Source organism: Misgurnus anguillicaudatus, chromosome 3 (genome assembly GCF_027580225.2).
Source record: "Misgurnus anguillicaudatus chromosome 3, ASM2758022v2, whole genome shotgun sequence".
NCBI classification, from domain to species: domain Eukaryota; kingdom Metazoa; phylum Chordata; class Actinopteri; order Cypriniformes; family Cobitidae; genus Misgurnus; species Misgurnus anguillicaudatus.
Genome location: NC_073339.2, coordinates 754,513 through 772,818, shown reverse-complemented (window position 1 = coordinate 772,818; position 18,306 = coordinate 754,513). Strand labels below are relative to the sequence as shown.

The window sequence follows — 18,306 nt, the reverse complement described above, 5'->3', positions numbered from 1 at the left end:
AGAGAAAGTGCAAGGTTTTTTACCTCATCCACGCTCCTGTCACGTCTGGTCAGTGCGTACGAGCGCGCCCCCGGAAAGGTTTGTGAACGCGCGCTCGGGTGCTTATGTGAGAACCGCCCGCTTCATCTCGTCTCTCCAGCCACGATGTAAGTTTGTTTTAAGCACTAAACATTGTTTTGATGTGTCATATATTGAATAATATGAAGTTATTTGAAAGTGTATTGGTTTAATAATTCTTAAATTATGATAAAGAAAGAGGATAATGATAATTTAATTATTTAACAGTCGTTTGTGTTTAAATACAGAAAGTTAATCTAAGTGACGTTTTTGATCTGAATGTTATAATCGGTAGAAAGAGGCTGTTTAGGGATTAAGTTTCTCCGCACTGCGGCAGACACCAAACTTTAAGATGCGTGCGTGCGTGCGTGCGTGCGTTCTTAAATGTCAAGTACTTTATGTGTAGTTATAAAACATTATAAATAAAGCAAGTAAAATATAAAATAATTTATCTGTCTTTCTCAGGAGTTTCTTGTTTAGTGTACTGGTGCTGATGCTGATGGGTCTGGCTGCCTGCAGTGTTGGGTGAGATGCTGCCTGTATCCACACATTCATCACTCCATCAGTCCTGTGTGTATGGAGATATAAAGAGAGAAACTAATGTGTGTTTTCTTTCTCCTGCAGCCCGAGTAATTCATCCAGCAGTTACTGCACAGAGTCTAAAGAATGTCTTCAGTTTGATCTCATCTGTAGGACGGATCAGTATGAAGTCAGGCTTGTTCTCCTATTCAAATATATGTCCTCCAGTAATGTTATAAATATTTATACATCAAGAAAAAAATGACCTTTTATACAAACTGTTCACAGTTTTCAGATTTGACTAAACCGTTGGAAAACTGCAAAATCTTTTCCAAATCCTACAACTTTCGTACTTTGTCATTCAGATTAGTATTCTGTGATGTATAAATACTATATAGCACCCAGTGCATACGTATCATCCCACCATACTGCATACAGTGTATACTGTAGAAGTTTGTTATTTAGCCAGAGCCGATTCCTGACTATAAAAAGTATTATATTATCACTGAAGCTTGCAGTGTGATTTTCATTTCGCAGAATGCTTAGCAAAGAACTGAAAGAGTTAATTTTCACTGTTAACTTATGTGTTCAATTATTTTATTTCAAATAAGCAAAATGTTAATGTTTTGTAATGTTGGGTGTTAGAAGAGGTAATGATGTTAAAATCTGGTGGGTTACTTTAGCAAAACAAAACTATACCCCATGTGTGCGCATGTGTAGGTCCGTCATTATTCAGCCACACGGTGGATCTCTACAGATGCTGAGGCCTATTTTCTTGGGGTAGGCGCTGCTATGGCCTTCAGACGTCTCTACCATTATATATCTGGAGACAATACAGAAGGTGTGTAACGGTGTTGAAGATTTACACACACAAAAAACATTTTCAAGGCATCTAACAGAGCTCTGTGTGTCTAGGTGTAAAGTTTGAAATGACCGCACCGATACTTGTTGAAGTTCCCGAAGAAACGAAGATGTGGGAACCGGCGATCTACACACTCAGCTTCCTGCTTCCATCGTCCTATCAGGAGAACCCACCCATTCCTACCAACGACAAGGTCAGGACAACCACACTGAATTAGATGACATCACTGACTTAAACTAGTACCCTTTTTCTGCAGGAGTGTTCCACTGTGTGTAGATGTATGTACATGAACAGGAGTGTTTGTGTATTCTTTCTTTTAGCTGTATTTTTCCAATATGCCTGACATGGACGTGTATGTAGGAATTTATGGGGGCTGGATGCTGTCAATCACCTCTCGACTTCACGCCCACCTGCTGTCCAAAGCTCTTCTCAAAGTCAATGCCCACTACAACCACACACATCACTTCGCTGTGGGTTATGACAGGTATGCACATACATACTGTTTATACGTATGTTATTAGCTAATCCTATTGTAGGAAATAAAGTCTGGTACCGTTCCTGGTCTTAGTGTCCATGATTCATCAATGCAAGTTATTTTAAAGATGAAGAATCAATTGCTTAATACACTGTAAAAAGTGAAAAGTTGGATAAACTTATACAATTATTTCAATTGGTAACACAACTTAATTTTTTAGGTGTTTCCAATTGAAGTAATTTTTTAAGTAAATCCAACTTTTCACTTTTTATAGTGAAGTACACAATAGGTATGGCTGATGCGAAACTAAGGCTATGTTCACACATGGGCGGCTATTTTCATAAACGGACATTTCAACCTCTCCGGTTTCAAAAATAATATCGTGCACACATGTCAGTTTTCAGAAAAGGGTTTATTTACACGTACCCGTGCATATATGCCATCAAGAGAAGCTCAAGCCCACGTAAGCCAATCACCGGCAGCGCTGGTGGTGACGCGAACTGGTTCTTCATGTTGGAGGGAGGAGTTGTTGCAGTAGGTGATCGATGACGTCAAAGTACCGCGAGAGCGAGTTGAGGAATCACACGTAGAGGTCTAATTTCGAATCGCTCTCGCGGTACTTTGACATCATCCGTCTGTCGGTTCTTGCAGCGCCGCATGAAGTCAAACACGCGTAAAATTGCTGACTTCCGAGCACTCGTCTCTGCTCCTCGACATAATGGAGCAGCTGTATTTGCAAATACAAACACACGAAACGAGTTTGCAGGAACATAAATGTGGTCTTGGAAGCGTTCAGAGTAGCAGTCACATGTAAACATAGGTCGCACTTTTGACGTAGGTGCGAGCTCTGGCACATACTCTGTGACGTTGCCTGCTTAAACATCCGTTTGTCTCAGTTTACATGCAACCGAAGATTTTCACTCTGGACGGAGTTTTTAGAAACAATTGGTTTCAGAGGCGAGTTCTCCGTTTGCATGTAAACGAGGGGCACAAACGAATTGCAATCTCTCAGTTTTTAAAAATAACCATGTACGTGTAAACAAAGCCTTACTTTTCGAAACTGTGTTCAGATCTCTAAGCGTAGCGAAGTGTGATTAGAATTAGAAACACCCATGTCACGTGACGACTTGTGATTCGAAACATCAATGTCATGTGACTACGGCTATATGAAGCTTTTGCACATTTCACAAGTGTTTCGAAAGGTGGCGTACCTGCTAAATCTGCATTTGATTGAGAGTAGGGGTGTAACGATTCATCGTGCAAATGCGCGTTTTCTTAATGAATGAATTTGAATGAATTACGGTGAAATCCCAGCACATCCGAACGCCAGGGGGCGCTCTCATGCAGAAACTCCCTTTGTGCCACACAAGAAGTAGCATTACAAACGCTATTCCAGGAAATGTCTACACATGAATATTTATACGCTGTTCGTCAAATTGTTTCAGGTATTTTCATGATAATAAAGAATATTTTTAATGATTTTGTTTAACGAGTGTTGCTTTTTAAAATGCACGTTATAAACGACTCTTGACTCATAATGATTTTAGATTGATAAGGACTTCCTACTGACCAAATGCCGTAATACAGGCACAAGCTGTGTATAAAACGAAGAATCGCAGCCTTGCGATTCAGAATCGATTTCAGACAGGCATTTTTAATGAGGACCGCGATTGAATCGTGATTGAATCGTTACATCCCTAATTGAGAGGGTTGAGAACAAACATGACATGCATATTTACCTAGAGCAAATGATCCCCAAGTCAGGGTTTGGCAACGTTGGTCCTGGAGTGCCGATGTCCTGCAGATTTTAGCTCCAACCCTGATAAAATCTCACCTACCTGTAGTTCTCAGGCGGCTTTTTAGACCTTGATTAGCTTTTTCAGATGTGCTTGATAAGAGCTGGAACTGAACTCCATTGGACATCGAGGACATCGGCACTCCAGAACCATTGTTGTCTACCCTTGCTCTAAGTTATTGGAAGAAAGACAAGTAGTTTTTCCTTATTTGTAATAATCTCCACATGTCAGCAACAAGTGTGCCTTGTGACCAGAAAAGATTGTTTCAAAAGCTGAAGAAATTATGTTAAAATTTCGACAGCAGAACAATTGCTATTTCTGAATAAAAATCTTGATATGTAAGAAATGTAACATTTGTGGCTTGATTTATTTTATTAATTTCTTATTATTATTTTATTTAGCCCCTATTTAATTTATTAATCTCTCATTTTTTATGACCAGAATAACCTCTAATTCACAATGAGGAGCCTAAACCAAGCTCATGTTGTTATACAGATGTGAAGAGAGAGTTATTTTTACATTTTTGTACCGATGTGGACAGGGATGCTCCACCCTGGGTTCGATCCTAAGGTGCCAGCATGTTCATCGAGAACATTATTCACTCTACCACCCGATCATTTGTATCACATAAACAACACGTGGTCTACAATTTATCAGTGCTCATCTGAACCATTGACTACTAGGAGTCACTGTGGAGATGGTTTCGGATTGATGTTTCAAAGCTTGGAAACAATACAGCATAATTGATTCTGTAAAAGCGTTAATTCTTTGTCGTTTCTCTTTGGTTATTCACGGTCACGTGGGCACAGGTGATCACTCCCAGTTTTTTTTTTATTATCTCTTGTTGGGTTGATTGTGCAGGGTTGGAGAGGATGAGTAGCAGGAATAAAATTTGTGTTGACCGTATTAATGCTGGTGTAATCATGATTTATGTACTTAAATAAAAAACTAAATGCAAGATAAATCGTCAGTGCTTCATTGAAGTCAGGAGGATGACCAACAGCGAATGAGTCATGAGCCCACTACTTAGCCTCTGTGTAGCTATTGGATGCCGCCAATAGATTCAACCGTTTCAGTGTTTCACAAAGCCTCGCTCTGCCCACCACTAGTTCGTTTCTGATGGTACATGCCAGATTTTAGGTGTGTATTAAACACCATCTAATTTCACAAAGATTTTTAGCAGTGTGTTAGTGATGCTCAATAACCAATTACAAAACCATTTGGCTATTTTTAAAGCTTAAATTATTTTTTTTTGTATCTGTGTCTGTCTGTCTGTAGTCCTCTAAAGTTGCTGAACAGACATAATGAAGTTTGGTACGTTGTAGAAGGAGATCCAGTTTGTGGAGAAGATCACCACCCATCTATAACTGATATCAACTAAACAGGTAACACTTACACACAGACTGTCAGTCTTTTCCCAGATGTGGGTAAAAATAACAAACCAGTGGGTCTCTCTTTTTTTTAGGTATCACGGGAGGTAGAAACAGACAACAATCCTTCATGTAGCTCAGCTGGTAGAGACTTGCCAAGGTCACAGTTTCAGTTCTCATGGAAAGGACATCACAGATAAAATGTCCAGCTTGAATGCACTGTTAGTTTTGCTTTGGATAAAAATGTAATCTGCCAAATGCATAAAATTATGTAGAAATCAATATATGAGTTCAGTGGTGTTTCATCTGATATTTGTATAAACAGTTTAATTTGCTACACAGCACAATCCTCATAGTTAAATAAACACTGCTGGGTGTATACCACCATAGAATTGCACGATTGTCTTTGCTATAACAAACATGTTTTAAACATACAACATTATAGCAGTTTGAAAAGTCAAGAGTCAAGTCCCACTTAAACAAACACGGATCAGCATAACAATGTCTTTAAATGAAACAGCGAACATCTAAACCCAAGGTTAGAAAATAACTCTACAAGTAAGATGTAAAATGCAATTTTAGGTTTCAAACAGAGATGGTGATAGAGAGGATAAAGTTACAGATTGCACTGTTTTGGTATTACTTTTTTTAACACACTGTAAGATTGGGACAATACATACAACCAGCAATGTTTATTTAACTCTGGGGATTTTGCAGTGTTTGGATTTGTAGAGTGTCTGGCCTATAAATCCTAGTACTGGCACCTTTTTCTTTTGCATTTGTGTTTATCTGGAAGGACTCTTGAGGTCAATAAAGACACAATATTCTTCAGAGCAGTACAAGAGTTGTACGTTTGGCTTTATTTATGTGTGACACACAGTTACAAAGAGCAAAACAGTGTTGGGTGACAAATGATTGGTTAAACTCAATGATGACATCACCCAGACCTTGAAGACTCCTGAGACCCCCATGTTGGAGAAAGCATGGAAGATCTTCCATCAACTACACAAGAAAAGACCAAGATTGAAAATCTCAATTGAATCGTGTTTTAAAGCATTTTTATTTTATTTAGCTTTGGTTGTACACACTAGTGTTAGTTTAAACCTACAGCCTTCAGTTAGGAAAACCAGCTTCTGCTACCAGTCCTCCTGCCGAAACCTCAGTTAAAACCGCACCTTCGGATTGAGCGTTAGTTATTACGAGTCCACCCTGTGTCCCTAAAGAAAATGACAAATATGAAGATGCTAATGACAAATCTTTACAGATTTTTTTACAGAAGTCTTGACCACATTGTTTAAAAATATACGTTTCTCTTATATTTTAATGCATGTTTCATTATTTTCACCAAGTTAGGCTAGGTCTGATGAAATCATGTTTGATAGATAGAACACCTATTAGATGTTTTTGCACATCAAATATTGTTTAGGCACAAAGGGGCAACAAAAAAAAAAACAAGATCTTACCAAATCCGGTTGTCACTCCTGTAGAAATCCCAGTGAGAGTGGCACCACCAGACTGAGCACCAGTAATCAAGAATGAGGCGTTACTTCCACTCTGTGTTGCAAATGACAAATATGAACATACTTATGACATCATAGATAGACGTGATCACTGATGACATCACATTATCCCATTACAAAACCTCTTCCTTTTAACATCCACACTTGAGCACAGTAGTCTTGTATAATCAAAATTGTGACTATCAAATAAAGTCTGAGTTTTCCCTCATTGTTTTATTGTTTGTTTGTTTTGCATAGTTGTTCCACATTAGTAAAATGGACATTGCCCATTTCTGTGTTTTCATATTTCCCATGTAAAGCTGCTTTGTAACAATGCAAAATGAATAACGGTAATGATCTTACCAAATTGTGTTGTCACTGCTTCTGTAGAAATCCCAGTGAGAGTGGCACCACCAGACTGAGCACCAGTAATCAAGAATGAGGCGTTACTTCCACCCTGTGTTCCTAAACATAATGAAAAAAAAGATATATATACATCCCAGGAAGTAAACAGTTGCCTATAATCTGTGCTTTTGTTGTAGTCCAAGAAAAGGGATTTACGTTGGAGACGATAACTCGCGTCATCGTTTATTTGGAGTCTGTTCCTATTGCATATTGTTAATGCACTAATACACACTTACACACCAAAGGAAATGTCAAATTGTGAATCCCTTTAAGAAAAATGTTTTTGACTTTTTTAGAGCTACATTATAAAAGTACTTATGAGCACATAGTTCAAACATAATGTAAAGAGTAAATGACTTCTGTTTACTAAATAATGAGGTGTATAGTAACTATTCAATAGTGAAGTTCATTACTAGATATCTGTGATGTGGTTGAAAATGTATTTTTTAAGGCACAAAAGGAAAAAATTCATAAGAATTACTTTTATATTCAGCTTTGATAAATATCATGATCTTACCAAATCCGGTTGTGACTCCTCCTGTAGAAATCCCAGTAAGAGTGGCACCACCAGACTGAGCACCAGTAATCAAGAATGAGCTGTTACTTCCACTCTGTGTTGCTAAATGACAAATATGAATATACTTATGACATCATAGATAGAGGTGATTACTGATGACATCACATTATCACTCATTGTTACTTAACCTGTAGCCTCACATGAGCACAATAATGACATTGTAGTCTTGTATAATCAGAATTTTCAATATCAAATAAAGTCTGGGGTTTTCCGCAATATTTTTTTGTTTGTTTGGCATAGATTTTTCACATTAGTATAATGGACATCGCCCTGTTTTCTGCATTATCCTTATTTTTCTGTATTTTCCTTATTCCTTGTAAAGCTGTTTTGTTACAAAGCAAAATGAATAACATGATCTTACCAAATTGTGTTGTCACTGCTTCTGAGGAAATCCCAGTGAGAGTGGCACCTCCAGACTGAGCACCAGTAATCAAGAATGAGGCGTTACTTCCACCCTGTGCTGCTAAAGACAAATATGTACATACTTATGACATCATAATCACTGATGACATCACATTATCATTTATGGTTACTGAACCTGCTCCTATCAACGACATGGCCTCGCATGAGCACAATAATGACATTGTAGGATTGTATAATCAGTATTTTCAATATTAAAATACAATCTGGGTTTTCCCTTAAGATTTTCTTTTGTTTGTTTGTTTTGCATAGATGTTCTACAACATGTTCCGGTTTTCTGTTCATTTTATTTTTCTGTTTTCTCTTTTTGCAAAATTGTGAGAAGAGCTATACTGTAAATACATTTTAATTGAATTTATATGTATCATTTGAACCTGCCTCTTTCAAATATGAGTCTTCATTGGTCATGCTTACAAAATAGTGCAATTTATGTGCCTGTAACCTCTTAGAAATGTAGAAAGTTTTAATTGTTCAACCCTGTTACATCGTGACTTTGCCCCTCTTTTGAAAATAATATGTTTCTGAAATTGTTTTTGGAAGAAAGCAAATATTGATCACATGGATCAAAAAGAAGTAATTTACTAAACAATGAGATGTTCTGCTGTAATGTTTGATAGTAAAGGCCATTAGGACATGATCTTACCAAATTCTGTTGTCACTACTTCTGTAGAAATCCCAGTGAGAGAGGCACCTCCGGACTGAGCACCAGTAATCAAGAATGAGGCGTTACTTCCACCCTGTGTTCCTAAACAAAATGACAAATATACTGATGACATCTGACTTCTGAAATAATGCAGAAATTTAGCTAATTTGACCTTTTTTACGAGCCACATCATTAAAAGACTTTTGTTTGAACCATGTGCTTATAAATACTTTATAGTATTTATTATGTTTAGTAAATAATGAAGTGTAATACAGTAACTATTAGTGAAGTTCATTACTAGATATCTGTGATGTGAACATTTCATGAGAATTACTCTTATATTCAGCCTTGATAAATAACATGATCTTACCAAATTCTGTTGTGACTCCTCCTGTAGAAATCCCAGTGAGAGTGGCACCACCAGACTGAGCACCAGTAATCAAGAATGAGCTGTTACTTCCACTCTGTGTTGCAAATGACAAATATGTACATACTTATGACATCATAGATAAAGGTTATTACTGATGACATCACATTTTCACTCATTGTTACTGAGTGTGCGTCCACTGACATCATAGCCTCAGATGTGCATACCAATGGCATTGAAGTCTTGTGTAATCAGACTTTTGACTATCAGCAAGTAGTCTGGTCTTTTTCTTATTATTATTCTTAGGTTGCACAAAGTGGCATTAGTTCAATAGATGTGTGTTCATTTGAACCTACAAGCTTTCTTATACAATAATGTTTTGTTATTGTTTACTAAAGGTGTAATACAGTAACTATTTGATAGTGAAGTTCATTATTAAATATCTTATTAGATATCTGATTGAAGATGCATATTTTAAGGCAAAATGGCAACATTTCATGTAAATGACTCTTTAACCATTATAAATAACATGATCTTACCAAATTCGGTTGTCACTACTTCTGCAGTGGAAACACTAGATTGTGCACCAGTAATCACGAATGAAGAGTTAATTCCACCCTGTGTTGCTAAAGACAAAGACAAATATACTGTTGAAATCTGAAATAATGCAGAATTCGTTTTTTGTTCCACCCTGTTACCTTGGAAAATTTTGCTTCTTTAAAAACAACAAATGTTACTGACATAATGTTTTATGAAAAAGCCAGATCATAAAAGTATATTTGACCATGTGGTTCGAACAGAAAAAATTACTCTCATAGAATTTTATGATGTTCACAATAAGGTGTAATGCAGTAACTTTCGATCTTACCAAATTCTGTTGTCGCAACTTCTGTAGAAACCCCATTTAAAGTGGAAGCTTCGGATTGTGCACCACTAATCACGACTGAAGCGTTACTTCCACCCTGTAATCCTGAATACAATAACAAATATGTGCAATCTGACTTTTAAAACAAAGCAGAGTTTATCTTTCTTCCAACCTGTTACCTTAGGAAATCTTGCTTTTTTTAAAAACATATTTTTTATGTTTCTGACATCATCTTTGTGAGAAAGCCATCTTATATGTAATTTTGACCAAATGGTTCAAACAGAGGTAATTTACTCTCATAGTATTTCATTATGTTCACAATGAGGTGTAATGCAGAAACTATTTTATATTTAAGTTCATTATTACATATTTGCATGTATTAATTATTGCTTATGTTAGTTTATGTCAATACAGTCATTCATGATAGTTCATAATGCATTCATTGATGTTAGGCGTTATGTCACTTGATTTTAAAAATAGTATTGTTCCTTGTTGGTTCATGTTACAGGTAGCTAAGGCAACTAACTTTATTGTTACGTGTTACCAATGACTTTAACCATTATAAATAACATGATCTTACCAAATTCAGATGTCACTACTTCTGCAGTGGAAACATCAGACTGTGCACCAGTAATCAAGAATGAGGTGTTACTTCCACCCTGTGCTGCTAAAAACATCAACAAATATGTACATACTGATGATATCTGACTTTGAAAATAATGCCGAATTTTTTTAAAACAAAAATTCCTGTTACCTTGGGAAATTTTGCTTTTTTTAAATAAACATTTCTGACATAATTTTATGTCAAAGCCACATCATAAAAGTTCACTGGACCACATGGTTCAAACTAAAAAAAATACTCATAGTATTTCATTATGTTTTTAATAAGGTGTAATACAGAAACTATTTGATAGTGAAGTTTAGTATTACATATTTGTGATCTGACCAGAAATTAATCACCTAAAAACAACTCTTATCTTTAAACAATATAATTAAAATGATCTTACCAAATTCTGTTGTCGCAACTTCTGTAGAAACCTCAGTTAAAGTGGAACCTTCAGATTGCGCACCGATAATCACGACTGAAGCGTTATTTCCACCCTGTAATCCTGAATACAATGACAAAAATGCGTAATCTGACTTATGAAATCATGCAGAATTTATCTTTCTTCCACCCTGTTACCTTAGGAAATTTTGCTTTAAAAAACATATTTTTTTAAGTTTCTGACATAATTTTCTGCTTGATTTCAAAAATGTATTAGTAAATTTTGAAATTAACAAAGATTAATAAATGCTGTAGAAGTATATTGTTCGTTGTTAGTTCATGTTACATGTAGCTCATGTATTAACTAATTGTTAACAAATACAACCTTATTGTTACATGTGACCAATGACTTTAACCAATAAAAATAACCACTTACCAAATTCGGATGTCACTACTTCTGCAGTGGAAACATCAGACTGAGCACCAGTAATCAGGAATGAGGTGTTACTTTCACCCTGTGTTGCTAAAGACAAATATTTACATACTGATGACATCTGACTTCTTAAATCATGCAGAATTTATCTTTCTTCCACCCTGTGACCTTAGGAAATCTTGCTTTAAAAAAACATATTTTTTTAAGTTGCTGACATATTTTTTGTGAGAAAGCCATTATAAAAGTCATGTTGACCAAATGGTTCAAACAGAGGTAATTTACTCTTATAGTATTTCGTTATGTTCAAAATGACGTATAATACAGAAACTATTTTATAGTTAAGCTTATTATTACATAATTGCTGGTATTAATTATTGTAAATGTTAGTTTATATCAATACAGTTATTTATGTTAGTTCATGGTGCATTAATTAATGTTAACAGTTATAATGTTTGATTTTAAAAATGTATTAGTAAATTACGAAATTAACATAACCATAGATTAATAAATGCTGTAGAAGTATTGTTCGTTGTTAGTTCATGTTACATGTAGCTCATCCATTAACTAATTGTTAACAAATACAACCTTATTGTTACATGTAACCAATGACTTTAACCAATATAAATAACCACTTACCAATTTCGGTCGTCACTACTTCTGCAGTGGAAACATCAGACTGAGCACCAGTAATCACGAATGAGGCGTTACTTTCACCCTGTGTTGCTAAAACAATGACAAATTTGTACATACTGATGACATCTGACTTCTTAAATAATGCAGAATTTATCTTTTTTCCACCCTGTTACCTTAGGAAATTAGCTTTTTCTAAAAAGAAAAGAAAACATTTTTCGGACCTAATTTTTTTTAGAAAGCCACATCATAAAAGTTCACATGACCACATGGTTCGAACTTATTACATATATGTGATCTGAATGAGAATTGATTTCCTAAGAATGACTCTTATCTTTAACCAATATAATTAAAATGATCTTACCAAATTCTGTTGTCGCAACTTCTGTAGAAACCTCAGTTAAAGTGGAAGCTTCGGATTGCGCACCGCTAATCACGACTGAAGCGTTACTTCCACCCTGTAATCCTGAATACAATGACAGATACTTTTATCATTTTTTTTTATAAATGTTTCTAAATAATAAAGTGTAATAGATAGTAAAGCTCAATATTATATATTTGTGAACTGGTATGAATTGATATTTCTAGAAACATTTCTTGAGAATTACTATGATCTTCAACCACTATAGAAATAATCTTACCAAACTCTGTTGTCACTGCTTCTAGAGTTGAAACACCAAATTGTGCACCAATCTGTGTTGCTAAAGACAATGACATCTGAAATAATGCAATTTTTTTCTTTGTTCCACCCTGTTACATTCACCTTGTGAAGTTCATTAGATATTTGTGATCTGATTAAAAATGGATTTATTTCAGGTACAAATGGCAAGGAGGACGACTCAGATCTTTAACCAATATAATTAAAATGATCTTACCCAATTCTGTTGTCACAACTTCTGTAGAAACCCCAGTTAAAGTGGATTCGGATTGCGCACCGGTAATCACGACTGAGGCGTTACTTCCACCCTGTAATCCAAATACAATGACAAATATTTGCAATCTGGCTTCTGAAATAATGAGTGAAAATGTATCTTTTAGCCCCAAATGGTTTTCCTGAAAATGACTCTCATCTTTAACCAGTATAATTAATATGATCGTACCAAATTCTGTTGTCACTACTTCTGTAGAAGCCCCAGTTAAAGTGGAAGCACCAGATTGCACACCAGTAATCAAGAATGAGGTGTTAATTCCACCCTGTAATCCTAAAGAAAATGACAAATATGTGCATACTGTTGACATCTGAACTAATTACTAAGTAAATTGTATTTATTTATATAGCACATTTAAACATAGCAAAGCTATCCAAAGTGTTGAAAAGAATAAACAAATATAAAATGAAATAAAACCAAGAAATCAGACAATAAAACAAGGATAAAGCGAGAGTGAGTTGCAGTAATCCAGGCGTGAGGTAATAAAAGCAAGAATAACCTTTTCCATATCTTGAAGGGACAAAAATTATCTAAGGTTGGAATTTAAAAAAATATTCTTGACAGCAGAAATAATCTGTTTGGATAAACACAATTCTTAGTCAAGAATAACACAAAGGTTCCTGGCCTGAGAGGAAACTGAGGGGAAGTGATTACTCAGGTTATTACTAAGACCACTCCTCAATTTTGGGGAACCAAACACAATTATTTCCGTTTTGTCCTCATTGATTTGAAGAAAGTTATTTGATAGCCATATTAATATCAAAAATACAGTCCGTTAAAGGTTGAATGGAATCGGCAGCTTTCAACAGAAGCTACAACTGTGCATCGTCAGCATAAAAATGAAATAAAACATTACGTTTCCTAAGAATATCCCCCAATCGTAGCATATATAAGTAAAAAAAGCTGCGGACCCAAAATAGAGCCCTGAGGTACTTCACTAATAATAGGAGCAGATGATGAAGAAAAGTTACCTAGTTCTACAGAAAAGGACCTGTCTTTAAGATAAGAACTGAACCACTGGAAGACTTTACCCTTGAGACCAAATAAATGTTTTAAATGCCAAGTAAGAACATTATGGTCTACAGTATTAACGGTAGCCGTGAGATCAAATAGAATCAACCCTGCATTATTAATGGCATCAACTACAAGCAAAATGTCATTGAACAATTTTATCAAGACGGACTCTGTTATGGTGAGCAGTAAAACCAGATTAAAATGGTTATAATAACTTAGCTGCATTTAAAAAAAATGGGATCATTTGAGACTGTAAGAATAAAAGCATGGAGACAGGCCGATAATTATTAAGGCAACCCTCATCCAAACCTTAAGCAAAGGCTGAACAACTGCATGCCGATAATGCAGAATTTGTCTTAGTTCAACGCTGTCACCTTGGAAAAACCTTAAATTTTTTTTACAAAAAACAAAAACGGATCTATTAAACCCAGATCTTATGGTACGGTACAATACAGTACATAAATGACATCCACTTACCAACGTCTGTTGTCACTTTTTCAGTTGAGACACTGGAACTAACAATTGAAACAGTTTTGTTGACATCCACAGTCTGTGACTTGGTCGCGAGGCCCGTGACCCCTCCGGCACCCTCTAGCAGAGCTCTATAAGTGTTGATCTCTTTTTCCAGTTGAACTTTAGTGCTCAGGAGCAGCTGGTAGTCTCGACTTTGCTGCAGTGAACTCTCACGGATGGAAATGAGCTCCCCCTCAAGACGTCCAGCCAGCTGACTCAATTTAAACAACTGTGCCTGATAGTGACCCTGAACCTGCGTCAGACGCTGCTCTAGGTTGGTTTTCTGTGGAGAAAAGACAACGTCAGAGCAACACACATTTATATGTATTATATTGGCATCATTTGGTAATTAAACCCACAAGCTTTTGTGCTGCCAATACAATGTTCTAGCATTTCAGCTACAGAAAATACCACTTATCAATATAATGCAGGTGTATATATATGTTAACCAATTCAAATCCTTCTCTAGGCAACAAACAGGAATATAATGTTTACTGCATTCATTCAAACACACATGCAGACCTCTACAGATATGGAGTCGTACTGCGTCTGCAACCCAGACATCTGTTTGCGGCTCTCTGTGATCTCAGTACCACCAGTGACCGTCGTTTCGGTGACAATCGCAACCTCTGCGGTTTTCTTCTCCAGCTGAACACAAGAACACCAGTCAAAATTAAACAGGTCTAAAAAAAAAGTGTGTGTTGTGTATGTTTGTGTTTGTTTACATACCTGTTTAGTGTACCATTGTTCTGCCTCCCTGCGGTTCTTCTCAATGACCATCTCATACTCGGAACGGATCTCAGACAGAACTTGTGCCAGATCTGTACTCTCCACCTCCTGCACATCCACTGTCACTGTGCCTGAAATCTGCCCTCGAAGTCCAATCATCTCCTGAAGAATTGAGGTTACAGGACAGAATTCAGTCAGTCGGGTGACACTGAACAATTCTCTTAAAGACCTCACAGAAGCTCTCACAGAAAGAAAACTTTCATTTAAATAATCGAGGTTAAACATATGAAGTTCTCTCACCTGCTGGTATGAATCTTTGACATTTTCGAGTTCACTTGTTAAGACACCGAGCTCATGCTGTAACACATCATATGTTGTCTCATACTCTTTCTTCAGAGCTTTCAGATTGGTTATGTCTGCCTCCACAGATTGACGAATGCCCAACTCTGTCTCATACTTCAAAACAGTTAGGAATGCTCAGGAACACACATTTCATCAAACCTACATATCACCTATACAGAAAAATATGACATTTCTCTTGTTGTAAAGATGTTTAAGGATGTTTATCACGTGCCCACACAAACTTACTTCAGTCTGAAATCTTCGGCAGCCAGTTTGGCATTGTCAATGGATAAAGTAATATTGGTGTTTTCTTGAATAACAGTCAGAATCTGAAAGACAAAAACATCCACAGTATTAACTTGGCACATTATGGACATTTGGAAAAATGATCAGAAATCAAGTTAGGTCACCTGTTCACGTAGAGATCTGATCTGCATTTGATATGGCTCAAAGTCATGGGTAGTTTGAACTCTTTTGAGGGTAAATGATCTGAGTTTCTCATTAAGCTCACGGTTTGTGAACTCCAGACGTTTCACCTTCTCCAGGTAAGTGGCAAGGCGGTCGTTCAGAACCTGCAGCTGCTGTTTATCATTGACGATGTTAGCCATGTTCTCCATGAAAGATCCTCCACCTGACTTGAAAGCAGCCGAGACAGAACCTCCAGCAGCCGAGACAGAACCTCCAGCCAAACCTCCAGCAGCTGAAATGGAACCTCCAGCTATTTTTAAACCAGATGAGATGGACCTTCCACTCACTGCCCCCAACCCAATGCCAGACCCTGACCCCACACCTATCCCAGCACTGCCGTGCAGACCGCTGGCCTTCAAAGACTGCCCATACGCCTGACTAATTCCACCTCCATGACCTTTAAATCCACATCCTGCAGCAGCTCCAGATGTAGAATAACTCTTGGACACCTGGGCGTGGCTACTGTAGGACCTTACAGAAGAGCTTCTAGTCTGAGACATGACTTTAATCAGAGCAAGTTGTCACAGCGAGCAGAAATGACTCCCAGTGGAGGTTCTTGGTCGTCTGCCAGGCTATAGGTGATGTGTAGGATGGTGGCAAAGTGTAAAGCAATTTATAGGTGGTCTGCTTGTGCAACACTCCCTTAGAGATGGGCCCTTGGGCAAGAGTGCACAAGCCCCTGGTGACAGAACTGCTTTAGTGGCTTCAAGCAACCTTTACATTTACATTCATACATTTGGTAGGGCTTTTATCCAAAGCGACTTCAGGGTGCAGTCAAGGTATACATCTGTTATTTATCAGTATACTCCCTGGGATTGAACCCACAATTTTGCACTGCTAATGTAATGTTCTACCAACTCACATACAAAAACGCTATATAACTCTCTGTGGTCATTAAAAATCCCAGGATGTCCTTCGAAAAAGAGTAGGGGTGTGCCCCGGCATCCTGGCCAAACTTGCCCATTGGCCTACTAATCATCCCCATATCTAGTAATTGGCTATATCACTCGGTCTCCTCTCCACTAATAAGCTGGTGTGTGGTGGGCATTCTGGCGCAATATGGCTGCCGTCGCATCATCCAGGTGGATGCTGCACATTGGTGGTGGTTGAGGAGATTCCCCCGTTCATATGTAAAGCGCTTTGAGTACTGAGAAAAGCGCTATATAAATGTAACGAATTATTATTATTATTATTATTATTATTATTATATAAAGGCAATAAAATAATGGCTTATAGAGTTTATACTATGTAAGTCATATCAACATATGTTTTTATGTTATTTAAACTCAGCAAATTAAGTTTAATAATTTCAACTTGTTTATAAGTCATATCAATTCCTTACTAGTCAAAATTTCAAATATTTGGTTGATTTGACTTTCATAGACAATCTGATCAAACTTAAGGTAGCAATTTGTTTTTACAGTGTTCGTATATTGAACTTTTGGAGCTGCTGCATACATTAGTCAGAGTTAAACTTATGCAACTACAAATATTTAAGATTCGAGATTAATAAAAAGTGTTCACAGATTTTTTTCGGTTTAGTTATATAAGAGAACCCAAACAATAAAATACATTTTTACAAAAACACATCACCCAACTGTGCCGTGTGGTGGGATTAAATGGAGATAATCTCTGTGTATTTGAACAAACCTTACAAAACTGACCAAATTTGTTTTTGAGTCACTCAGATTAACTTTCACTTCATCAAGATCCTTCAAATCTATATCTTGATCTTCCAGAGCAAGAATAACTCTTGAACACGTGAGCATCTACTGAAGGACATCAGATACACTGCAAAAAAATGACTTTCTTAGTATTTTTGTCTTGTTTTTAGTAGAAATATCTAAAAATTCTTAAATCAAGATGCATTTTCTTCATGAGCTAAATGACCTAAGAAAATAAGTCTAGTTTTAGACAAAAAGCAACACAAAAAAATATATTAAGTGAGAAAGTCATTTTTTTTTCAGTGTAGTAGCTTCTAGCCTGCATGACTTTAATCAAAATTGTAGAATCACAGCAATAGTGTCTTACTTAAATATTTAAACTGGAAAATAAGACAAAAAAAACTAAGAATGCTTACATTTATGTATCATAAAAATGAAATTTAAGAAGTTTATGCTTGAAACAATTAAAAATATCTGCCAAAAATAAACTTAATTCCAGTTTCAACTTATGTCACTAAAGTCAAGTAAAGTTTATTTTTCTTACAACAATGGAATATAATTTGACTTGTTTTGAGTAACCTCTTGATTTTCATAATTTCAGTAAACAAGACTTAATATCTTAAGTCACTTATCAAATAAAGGTATTTCAATTTAAGAATTCTTAGATATTTATACTGGAAACAATGCAAAAATACCAAGTTAGCCATAAATGTTTTTGCATTGCAGTTGTCACAGTGAGCAGAA

General features: G+C 36.4%; 2 protein-coding genes across 2 annotated transcripts; one reads left to right on the top strand and one right to left on the bottom strand.

The window, feature by feature from the left end:
* Positions 1-21: 21 nt before the first annotated feature.
* soul5l (heme-binding protein soul5, like) lies at positions 22-5,921 on the top strand. Its single transcript, XM_055204049.2, has 8 exons — positions 22-146; positions 523-582; positions 682-766; positions 1,297-1,417; positions 1,492-1,631; positions 1,759-1,922; positions 4,988-5,094; positions 5,175-5,921. Coding segments are annotated over exons 1-7 (675 nt in total). The 5' UTR covers positions 22-144; the 3' UTR covers positions 5,091-5,094; positions 5,175-5,921.
* LOC129443814 (uncharacterized) lies at positions 5,904-16,494 on the bottom strand. Its single transcript, XM_073860042.1, has 20 exons — positions 15,841-16,494; positions 15,677-15,759; positions 15,607-15,625; positions 15,389-15,544; positions 15,089-15,250; positions 14,882-15,007; positions 14,324-14,642; positions 12,779-13,105; positions 12,545-12,604; positions 12,268-12,369; positions 11,910-11,996; positions 11,277-11,363; positions 10,863-10,964; positions 10,436-10,522; positions 9,859-9,960; positions 9,530-9,616; positions 7,501-7,602; positions 6,543-7,043; positions 6,188-6,296; positions 5,904-6,081 (listed from the first exon to the last, which is right to left on the bottom strand). Exons 1-18 carry the CDS (start codon positions 16,396-16,398, stop codon positions 6,880-6,882), a joined length of 2,730 nt encoding a protein of 909 aa, XP_073716143.1. The 5' UTR covers positions 16,399-16,494; the 3' UTR covers positions 5,904-6,081; positions 6,188-6,296; positions 6,543-6,879.
* Positions 16,495-18,306: the final 1,812 nt, after the last annotated feature.

What these genes read in the sequence shown, in the direction of transcription:
- LOC129443814 (XM_073860042.1), bottom strand. Translation starts at nt 16,398, where the DNA reads ATGTCTCAGACTAGAAGCTCTTCTGTAAGGTCCTACAGTAGCCACGCC. An exon ending in ACGACTCCATATCTGTAGAG is followed by an intron (nt 14,643 to 14,881) that starts GTCTGCATGTGT and finishes TTTTCTCCACAG; the next exon opens with AAAACCAACCTAGAGCAGCG. An exon ending in AGTTGCGACAACAGAATTTG is followed by an intron (nt 11,997 to 12,267) that starts GTAAGATCATTT and finishes TCATTGTTTTAG; the next exon opens with CAACACAGGGTGAAAGTAAC.
- soul5l (XM_055204049.2), top strand. An exon ending in CTGGCTGCCTGCAGTGTTGG is followed by an intron (nt 583 to 681) that starts GTGAGATGCTGC and finishes TTTCTCCTGCAG; the next exon opens with CCCGAGTAATTCATCCAGCA. An exon ending in TTCGCTGTGGGTTATGACAG is followed by an intron (nt 1,923 to 4,987) that starts GTATGCACATAC and finishes GTCTGTCTGTAG; the next exon opens with TCCTCTAAAGTTGCTGAACA.